This window comes from Musca autumnalis, unplaced genomic scaffold, assembly GCF_047663935.1.
Source record: "Musca autumnalis isolate F117 unplaced genomic scaffold, ASM4766393v1 scaffold_3, whole genome shotgun sequence".
Lineage (NCBI taxonomy): Eukaryota > Metazoa > Arthropoda > Insecta > Diptera > Muscidae > Musca > Musca autumnalis.
This window is the reverse complement of record NW_027411866.1, coordinates 133,413,407-133,424,596: the sequence shown is the minus strand read 5'-3', so window position 1 is coordinate 133,424,596 and position 11,190 is coordinate 133,413,407. Positions and strand designations below refer to the sequence as shown.

Here is an 11,190-nt window from a genome sequence, read left to right as displayed (position 1 = left end):
GCAAACAGGACGGATGTATGGTATCAATTACACAACTTAGCAGCAGTATCTGTATCAGAAAAAGGAAACATTTTTTTTTTATTTCCAAACTACGTTTAAATATCTATGCAAACGTCTTACCTTCAAATTCCCAATAACCAGTGGCACCCATGCCAGTCGATATGCCCACATATTTGATGGGGAATAATTTAACATCCTTATGAAACATAAATGAGATATTTTCACCTTCACGACCCACTGCAATGGTTGTATCATTCCAGCGTATCCAAAATCCACACATACCATGGGCATTAACAATGTCCGGGGTAGATGTTTCAAATACTTCTGGAGGTTCTGTACCAGCTTTTCGTATAAGAGACTTTGTATTGCCCATGGCACCAATAACAATTTCATACATGGGCATACCCTCCAATGGCTGGGCAGACAAAGCAATATGACAGTCATGGGCACATTTAACTTTAAATTGGAAGGTACTGCCGCATACCGGATAAAAGGCGTATGACTTTTCTTTTGGCGTATGAACTGTAAATCGATAATTTGTTATTAAAAGAAAATTAGTTCATGAAAAGAATCCTCAAAATTCTTACCCTTCAAAATTTTATTTGAAGTCAAAACATCATCAAGCGGTTCTGTAAGATAATTATAAACAAAATCAGCCTCCCACACTTAAAGCCATCATCATCTACTTACCCTTGAATAACCAAGAACCACTAGAACCATATGCCGTACATACACCCAAATATTTTGCCTTAAATAGTGTTGGATCTTTATAGGCCATAAAAGCCACCTCGTCACCACTACGACCAACTTGTATGACATTGTCATGCCAACATATCCAAAACATACGCCATTCTTTTGGGTGGACAATGTCGGGAGTCTGTACTTCAACTAGATCTGGAGTTTTGCCAATTTTACGAATTACCGATTTGGTATTAGCCCAACCACCAATAACAATCTCATAAATTGGTGAACGTTCCTCATTATTATTCGACAGTGCTACGTGACAATCATTTGCACATTGTACTTTGAAGATAAATAGATTACTCTGTTGCACTGGATAGTATCGGTATCGCTTTTCATTGGGAGTATTAACTGAAAGAAAATGGGCATAATAAAGACAATTATTTATTGGCGTTAACCAAAATGTTTAGATAAATTCTACTCTTTATTCTGATAACGAAGATAAATTATCAACCTAAGTCATTCTGACAACGTAGAAAAAATATCCATAGCGCTCTGCAATAGATAACATAGCCTAACTATCCTCTTTATTTCAACAGCGCAGATAAATTATCCACTTTGTTTTGTTGTTCTGACACGTTATTCTGACACCGCAGATAAAATATCCACGTTATTCTGACACCGCAGATAAATTCTGGCAACGTCTATAAATTATCCACGTTATTCTGAGAACGTAGATAAACGATCCATGTTGTTCTGACAAAGTAGATAAATTATAAACGTTATTTTTACAACTCAGATAAATTATGCACGTTGCAAAAAATACACGTTATTCTGGCAACGTCTATAAATTATCCATGATGTTTTGGCAACTTAGATAAACTATACATGTTGTTCTTACAAAGTAGATAAATTATCCACGTTATTTCGAAAACGTAGATAAATTTTCCACGTTGTTCTTGCGACTTAGATAAACTATCCACATTGTTCTGACAACGTAGATAAATTATCCACGTTGTTCTGACAACAAAGATTAATAAGTTAATAGATAAATTATCCACGTTGTTCTGACAATGTAGATTAATTAAATAATAGCAAAATTATCCACGTTGTTCTGACAACGCAGATTAATTATCCACGTTATTCTGGCATCGCCGATAAATTATCCACGTTGTTCTTACATCGTAGAAAAATTATACACGTTGTTTCGACAACGTAGATAAATTATCCACGTTGTTCTGACAAAGTAGAAAAATATCCACAGTGCTCTGAGGTAGATAACGTAGCTATACTATCCACATTATTTCAACAACTTAAATAATTTATCCACTTTATTTTGTATAAGTAGATAAATTTTCCACGTTGTTCTGACAACGTAGATAAATTATCTACGTTGTTCTGACAACGTAGGTAACTTATCTGCATTGTTCTGGCAATTTAGATATATTATTCGCTTGGTTCTGAAAAGGTAGGTACATTATCTACCTTATTCAGACATCGTAGATAAATTATCCACTTTGTTCTGACGACGTAGATTAATAATCCACGCTGTTCTGACAATGTAGATAAATTATCCCCGTTATTCTGACATCGTAGATAAGTTATCCACGTTGTTATTTCGACAACGTAGATAAATTATACAAGTTATTCTGACAACGTAGATAAATTATACACATTATTTACACAACCCCTATAAATTATTTATTTATTATTTCTACAACGTAGATAAATTATCTACGTTATTTTGGCAACGTGGATAAATTATACACGTTATTCTGACATCGTAGATAAGTTATCCACGCTGTGTATTTCGACAACGTAGATAAATTATACAAGTTATTCTGACAACGTAGATAAATTATACACATTATTTACACAACTCAGATAAATTATTTATTTATTATTTCTACAACGTAGATAAATTATACACGTTATTCTGACAACGTTTATAAATTATCCATGTTATTCTGACAACGTAGATAAACTATCCATGTTGTTCTGACAACTAGGATAAATTATCCACGATGTCTTGACAATGTGGATAAATTATGCACGTTTTTCTGACAATGTATATATATATTATGCACGTTGTTCTGAAAACGTAGATAAATTATACACATTATTTCGACAACGTTCATAAATTACGTTATTCTGACAACGTAGATATATTATACACGTTATTTGGACAACGTCTATATATTATCCACGTTGTTCTGACAACGCTGATAATTATCCACGTTATTCTGACAACGTTGATAAATCATAAACTGTATTTTCACAACTCAGATAAATTATCCACGTTATTTTTGCAACGTGGATAAATTATACACGTTATTCTGGCAACGTCTATAAATTATCCACGATGTTCTGGCAACGTAGATAGACTATACATGTTGTTCTTACAAAGTAGATAAATTATCCACGTTATTTCAACTACGTAAATAAATTATCCACGTTGTTCTTACGACTTAGATATATTATCCACATTGTTCTGACAACGTAGATAAATTATCCTCGTTGTTCTTACGACTTAGATATATTATCCACAATGTTCGGACAACGTAGATTAATTAATTAATAGATAATTAATAGATAAATTATCCACGTTATTCGGACATCGCAGATAAATTATCGACGTTGTTCTGACAACGTAGAAAAATTATACATGTTGTTTTGACAACGTAGATAAATTATCCATGTTATTTCGACAACGCAGATAAATGTTCCACGTTGTTCTGACAACGTAGAAAAAATATACACGTCGTTCTTACAAAGTAGATAAATTATCCACGTAATTTTGACAACGTAGATAAATTATCCACGTTGTTCTTACGACTTATATATATTATCCACATTGTTCTAACAACGTAGATAAATTATCACGTTGTTCTGACAACATAAATTAATTAATTAGTAGCTAAATTATCCACGTTATTCTGACAACGTCTATAAATTATCCACGTTGTTCTGACAACGTTGATAATTATACTCGTTATTCTGACAACGTAGATAAATTATAAACGTTAATTTCATAACTCAGATAAATTATCTACGTTATTTTGGCAACGTGGATAAATTATACACGTTATTCTGGCAACGTCTATAAATTATCCACGTTATTTTGGCAACGTGGATAAATTATACACGTTACTCTGACAACGTCTATAAATTACCAACGTTGTTCTGACAATGTTGATAATTATCCATGTTATTCTAACAACGTAGATAAATTATAAACGTTATTTTTACAACATAGGTAAATTATCCACGTTATTCTGGCAACGTCTATAAATTATCCACGTTGTTTTGGCAACGTAGATAAACTATACATGTTGTTCTTACAAAGTAGATAAATTATCCACGTTATTTCGACAACGTAGATAAATTATTCACGTTATTCTGACAACGTAGAAAAATTATCCACGTTGTTAGGACAACGAAAATAAATTACCCACGACAAAATATCCGCAGTGCTCTGAGATAGATAACGTAGCTAAACTATCCACGACATTTTAACAACTTAGATAAGTTATCCACTTCGTTTTGAATACGTAGATAAATTTTTCACGTTCTTCTGACAACGTAGATAAATTATGCGCATTGATCTGATCCGACAACATAGATAAACTATTCCCGTTTTTCTAAAAAACCAATAGTTTTCTTCAAAACTAAGATAAATTGTTCACATATGATAACATAGATATTTTCATTAGATAAACATTTGTCATTTAATCTTACGTCTCGTCAAGTTTCTGTTGTTTGGCAGCATGTTGGGTACGACTGGGACGGTGTGAACTGGAAATGTGTGCTCTATAAACAAATTAAAATTTTATAGTTTTCATATCTCATCATACGAGTATTTACTATTGACATCTTCAACGACTTACCTCCAACAAACCAACTACCCGTGGAACCATATGCCGTACATATTCCGACATATTTAATGGGAAATAAATTGGCATCTTGATAAGACATAAAAGCCACAGCTTCACCCTTTCGTCCAACTTGTATACAATTCTTATCCCAACGAACCCAAAATCCTCGCATTTCATTAGGATTGCAAATATCTGGCGTTTGAACTGCAACCAGATCAGGCTCCTGGTCTATCAGACGTATAATTGATTTTGTATTGGCCCAGCCACCTATGGCTATCTCATAAATCGGTTTCACCCAATCGACATGGCTGGACAATGAGATGTGACAATCATTGGCACAGCAAGCGTAAAAAGCGAAAATTTCACCACGAGCAGGATAATATTTATATTTCTTTTCATTGGGTGTTTTAACTGTGGAAAATATTGAAAATTAGTTTAGAATTCTCGTTAAAATTTAAAACTTACCAAATGTCATATTTTCAATGGCCTCTAAATCACTGCCATTTGGGCCCATGGAACTAGCATTGGGATCTGTAATTGCATATTTGTTTTTTTTTTCTATAGAATTCTTCATGACAAAAGAATTTATAATTACCATCAAACAACCAAGAACCAGTGGATCCATAAGCCGTACATATTCCAATAAATTTCACATCAAATAATTGTGGATCGTTGTGAGACATAAATGCTGATATTTCGCCTTCTCGTCCAACAGAAATTGTTTGATTACGCCAACGAACCCAAAAACCACGCATTTCATTAGAATTAACAATTTTTGGTGTATCTGCAGCTGCCACATCAGGCTGTTTGCCCACATACCGTATTACAGACTTTGTATTGGTCCAGCCACCTATTGCTATTTCATACATTGGTCCTCCTTCTTGAGGTTCACTTGCCAAGGCTACATGGCAATCATTGCTGCAGCAAACTTTAAATCGAAATTCTCCATTCGTTGCGGCAGGATAGAAAATATATTTCTTTAGATTCGGTGTATTCACTAGGGGAAGGTTACAAATATGGATTAAAAATTGTTTAAATACCCCTTTTTGTAACTTACCATATGTCTTCATATTTCGGTTGGATTATTTCCCACAAAGCTGATAATATTTTTGTTTGCGAAACGTCTTATTAAGTGAACGTTTGATTGCAACTATTGCCCACACTTGTGTGACACCTTCTTTTATACTTAATAATTTTGGGAAGTGTGGTTGTGGTAAAGTTAACCTGCAATGCCCTACAGTTGGATTATATAACATTATCTTCAAAATTCAAATCTAAATAAACGATAATGTACAATATGGAGAATAAATGTAGCTGGAAATTAGCTTCCAGGATGTTACTGCATAATAACCCTATTTTTAAATTATTTTTTTCATTTGGTAACAAAAATACTAGGGAGAGATACGCAAGTCAATTTATAAACTTGTTGTATTGAGAAATCTGTTTTTCTGGGTGATTTTTTTGTAAAATAGTTTTTAGAATTAGAGTCTCTGTTCATATAGCCATTCACTAAGCATCTTTAGGACAACATTGTTCTGTCAGAAAAATTATCCACGTTATTTTGTCACTGTAGATAAATTATCTAGAAATAAATTATTATCTTTGTTCTGACAACTTTTATACATTATCCACGTTATTCTGACAACGTAGATAAATTATCCACCTTGTTCTGACAACGTAGATAAATTATCCACCTTGTTCTGACAACGTAGATAAATTATCCACGTCATTTCCACAACTCAGATAAATTATCCACGTTATAGATAAATAATATACGTTTTCCTGACAAGGTAGAAAAATTGTCCATTTTGTTCTGATAACGTAAACAAATTATCTACATTATTTCGACAGCGTAGATAAAATATCCACGTTATTCTGGCAACGTAGATAAAATATCCACGTTATTCCGGCAAAGTAGATAAATTATCCATTTTGTTCTGACATCTACGTTATTTCGACAGCGTAGATAAAATATCCACGTTATTCCGGCAACGTAGATAAATTATCCACGCTGTTCTGACAACGTAGAAAAATTATCCCTGTTGTTCTGACAACGTAGATAAATGCTACACGATGTTCTGACAACGTAGATAAATTATCCACTTTGTTTCGACAACGTAGATAAATTATCCACTTTGTTTCGACAACGTAGATAAATTATACACGTTATTTCGACAACGTAGATAAATTATCCACGTTGTTTCGACAACATAGATAAATTATACACGTTATTTCCACAACTCAGATAAAATTTCTACGTTATTTCGACAACATAGATAAATAATCCACGTGTTTCTGACAACGTAGATAAATTATCCATTTTGTTTTGACAACGTAGAAAATTATCTACGTTATTTCGACAGCGTAGATAAAATATCCACGTTATTCCGGCAACGTAGATAAATTATCCACGCTGTTCTGACAATGTAGATAAATTATCCACGTTGTTGTGACAACGTAGATAAATTATCCACGTTTTTTCGACAACATAGATAAATAATCCACGTTTTTCTGACATCGTAGATAAATTATCCATATTGTTCTGACAATGTAGAAAATTATCTATGTTATTTAGAGAGCGTATATAAAATATCCACGCTGTTCTGACAAGTTAGATAAATGATCCACGTTGTTCTGACAACGTAGATAAATTATCCATTTTGTTCTGACAACGTAGAAAATTATCTACGTTTTTCGGCAACGTAGATTAATTATCCACGTTATTCTGACAACGTAGATAAATTATCCACGTTGTTTTGACAACGTAGATAAATTATTCATGTTGTTCTGACAACGTAGATATATTAATCACGATGTTCTGACAACGAAGATAAATTATCCCCTTTGTTTCGACAACGTAGATAAATTATCCACGTTGTTTCGACAACATAGATAAATAATCCACGCGTTTCTGACAACGTACATAAATTATCCACGTTATTTCCCCAACTCAGATAAATTATCCACGTTATTTCGACAACATAGATAAATAATCCACGTTTTTCTGACAACGTAGATAAATTATCCATTTTGTGCGACAACGTCGAAAAATTATCTACGTTATTTCGACAGCGTAGAAAAATATTCACCTTATTCCGGCAACGTAGATAAATTATCCACGCCGTTCTGGCAACGTAAATAAATTATCCACGTTGTTTTGACAACGTAGATAAATAATCCACATTGTTCTGACAAAGTAGAAAAATTATCCACATTGTTCTTACAATTCAGATAAAGTATCCACCTAGTGCTGACAACATATGTAGGTTAATTATCCACGTTGTTCTGACAATGTAGATAAATGACAATAAAGACAAATTATCCACTTAGCTATGTCAACGTACATAAATTATCCACTTTCTTATAGCAACGTAGAAAAGTTAACCACATTGTTCTGACAATTCTGATAAAATATTCACCCAGTGTTGACATCGTAGATAAATGGCAATGTATATAAATTATCCACTTTGCTCTGGTAACGTAGATATATTATTATCTATATTCTGATGGCCTAGATAAATTATGCTCGTTGTTCTGAATATGAAATATCATATTTCTGAATATGAAATATCCCTATGATCCATTGCGTTCATCCTAGATAGGTTTGAAAAAAAAAACATGAAATTATGCTTCCCTAGGTCGAGCTCCATAGTAGAGTAATATCATGACATTTGCTGCAGTGGGGAACTCGATCTAAGGACGCCAAACTTCATGAAATTGTTTAAATAAAATCACGCTAGTGTGGACCAGAACCTATTTTACATTATCAATGCCACGAATAAGTGTTACGAAATAAAATTTACACGATATATTTTTGTTGTTATATTTTTAATATTAATGCAACAAAAAGCTTTCACAGATTGTAACGTACATACACAAGTCGACCTTCGTTAAACAACTCAAGGGATTTTTATGCATTTGTGGTTTTTGCTAAAAATTTAATCTAATTCCGAGAAGACATTATTTTCTAATGCAATCGAAATTTTATAAAAAAGTACCCGACAATTTCTAATGTGCCGCGATTAAAAGACCACAAATGTTGATATGACAATTTGTTTATATTTTTTTCGCATAAGTTTTACATCATGCCAATTTTTGTCTTTCCTTTCAAATTTAATTTTTAAATATGCACCCAATGTTCCAAGTAGATAATAAAAAAGTTCATAAAAATCCTAGACTCTCTTTCCCTAGGACCACTAAATTGTCCACGACAGTCATACAATATACATATGTATATATAAGAATGATGACTTTTTTACTTTTTTTAGATAAAATATTACATGTAGGGTGATTCGTTATAAAAAAATTAATGTAGATTTTTACGCAACATTTTCCGGGTTTCAGGCATCAGAATAAACACAAGAAGTGATAGAATGAACTCCGAGCTGTATCTGCTATACAACGACATCAATGTAGTTAAACGTATCGAGATCCAGCGATTGCGCTGGCTAGGCCATATAATAAGAATGAGCGATGATGAACCCGCTAAAAAGGCCTATAAATTCGAGCCACATGACGGTGCACGCAGAATTGGCAGGGCAAAGAATATATGGCGCAAACAAGTGGATGAAGAGATGACAAGGCGCGATATTCCAAAAAGCGAATAACTAAACACAGAGAATTGGAGATATTTTCTTAGTTCGGTTTATGGAACAAATGGTCTGTAATGAGCCAGCTAAATAAGTAAGTGATAGAATGCCATGAGAGTTCCAGCGTAAATTACAACAGGATCTGACTCCTTTCAATTGCTTACCAAATTCTGCACAAAGAAGTACAGCATATTTTGCTTATTTAGTCGACCTAAGGTGCTCATCTTCCATGACAAAGAGAAGAACGCGATCCAGCACATGATGCTAAACTTGGGTGTGGGATGTGTGACCTGTCACTTCGAACATTTGCTGCAGTCGAAAATAAAGAGGTCGAAAACATCGACCAGTACCGAAAAATTTCTGGAGGAATGTTTTGTAACTCAAACGAAGACTAAATACCAAATTTCAGTCATTTAGATTGAATAGTGTGGCTAAAACTTTCAAAGTACCAAAAATTGGGAGTACCGTTCTATGGGGGCTATATGAAGTAGTTGACTTATAACAACACATTTCTGTGGGAAAGTTTTATACCCCCAACGAAGACTAAATACCTAATTTCAAACATTTCGGTGGGACATTGAGTCCACAATCTTCAAAATATTGAACATCGGGAGGTACCGTTCAATGGGGCAATATCAAGACATGGACTTATACCGACAAATTTTAGGTGGAAAGTTTTATACCGCATACGAATACCAAATGCCAAATTTCCACCATTTTTTGGGTCGGCCCGAGGCCACAACTTCAAAAATATTGAAAATAAGGAGGTTCCAATTTATCGGGGCACCTAGAGTGTCGTCCAAAATTAAAGCACCCCCTCACACAGTGGTTCCGCCCGTGGACAAAAATCGAACATGTTATAGCGACAAATTTGATTCCGATTGAAAGAAATATTCTCTAAACACATTAAATTCTTAATATCCAATATTATTTTTGTCAATTTACCGCGGTAATATGTCAAGTTAAGTCGAAGAATTTGAGACTTGTATGCAGTGCCTTAAAAACGAAAAATAGATCCGCAAAGCATTCGTAGATTATGAGTGAAATAAAAAAAATTGAAGAGGTAAACGTACTATTTCCAAAATGAAACTTATTGTTCATGGCATTGACTATCACGCTGAGCCTTAACTAATTTTAAATGGAAGGTGCTTACACCTCGGAAGTTTTTGCTGATTCTGAAACTACAATGCTCATAGATGAGAAATATCATGAAACAAAAAAATCGCCGGAGGGATTTTAAAATAAATCGCGATTTAAGTTCACATTTTTAGGGGTTCTTTAGGTTTTCACGATGTTGCTTGGAAACCGCGAGTCATATGTAAATAGGCCTAAAGAAAATGTTGTAGCCGTGAAAATTTTCCACAAGATTGCTCTTCATGATATTTTCGTAGGTTTTACCGTTTTTGAGATATAGAAGTTCAAATTGAGACAATGCACTGACTGTATCGCCTCCTTATAAAACAATATCATGCTCAGTGCGCTTTAACCAACTTTTGATGAAAACCGCTTACACATGGGAAGATTTCGCGGATTCTGAAACAGCAATGTTCATTGATAAGAAAAATAAAGAAAACAGAAAAAATCGCCGGAGGGGTTGTAGCTGTGATAATTCTCTATAAGACTGACCTTATGGTTTTTTCTTAGGTTTTACCATTTTTGAGATATAGAGGTTCAGTTCAAATTTTTAGGTTTTTATCTTAAGTCTTCAAGATTTTGCTTGGAAACCGCAAGTCATATCAAAATGCGACTAAAGAAAATGTTGAAGCTGTAAAAATTCTCTACAAGACTGGATGACTTATTTTTTCCTAGGTTGTACTATTTTCAAGATATATAAGTTTTATTTGGGAAATTGCAGTAATGACATTGTTTTATAAGGGGGCGATACAGTCAGTGCATTGTCCCAATTTGAACTTCCATATCTTAAAAACGGTAAAATATACCAAAATATCGTAAATGCCAATCTTGTGGAGTATTTTCTCTGCTACAACATTTGCTTTAGTGCCATTTACATAGAACTCGCGGTTTCCAAGCAAAATCGTGAAAAC

At 33.6% G+C, this 11,190-nt stretch overlaps 1 protein-coding gene across 1 annotated transcript in view; it reads right to left on the bottom strand.

Annotated features, from left to right (window-relative positions):
• Window positions 1-23: 23 nt before the first annotated feature.
• LOC141398308 (uncharacterized) overlaps window positions 24-11,190 on the bottom strand; it is a 36,764-nt gene continuing 25,597 nt past the window's right edge. The window contains exons 2-10 of the mRNA XM_073975589.1: window positions 5,614-5,790; window positions 5,152-5,553; window positions 5,022-5,087; window positions 4,569-4,967; window positions 4,420-4,491; window positions 691-1,092; window positions 588-629; window positions 121-522; window positions 24-49 (exon numbers count right to left, since the gene is read on the bottom strand). Coding sequence (XP_073831690.1) covers window positions 24-49; window positions 121-522; window positions 588-629; window positions 691-1,092; window positions 4,420-4,491; window positions 4,569-4,967; window positions 5,022-5,087; window positions 5,152-5,553; window positions 5,614-5,626 — 1,824 coding nt within the window. The 5' untranslated portion in view covers window positions 5,627-5,790. The remainder of the gene's footprint in view (window positions 50-120; window positions 523-587; window positions 630-690; window positions 1,093-4,419; window positions 4,492-4,568; window positions 4,968-5,021; window positions 5,088-5,151; window positions 5,554-5,613; window positions 5,791-11,190) is intronic.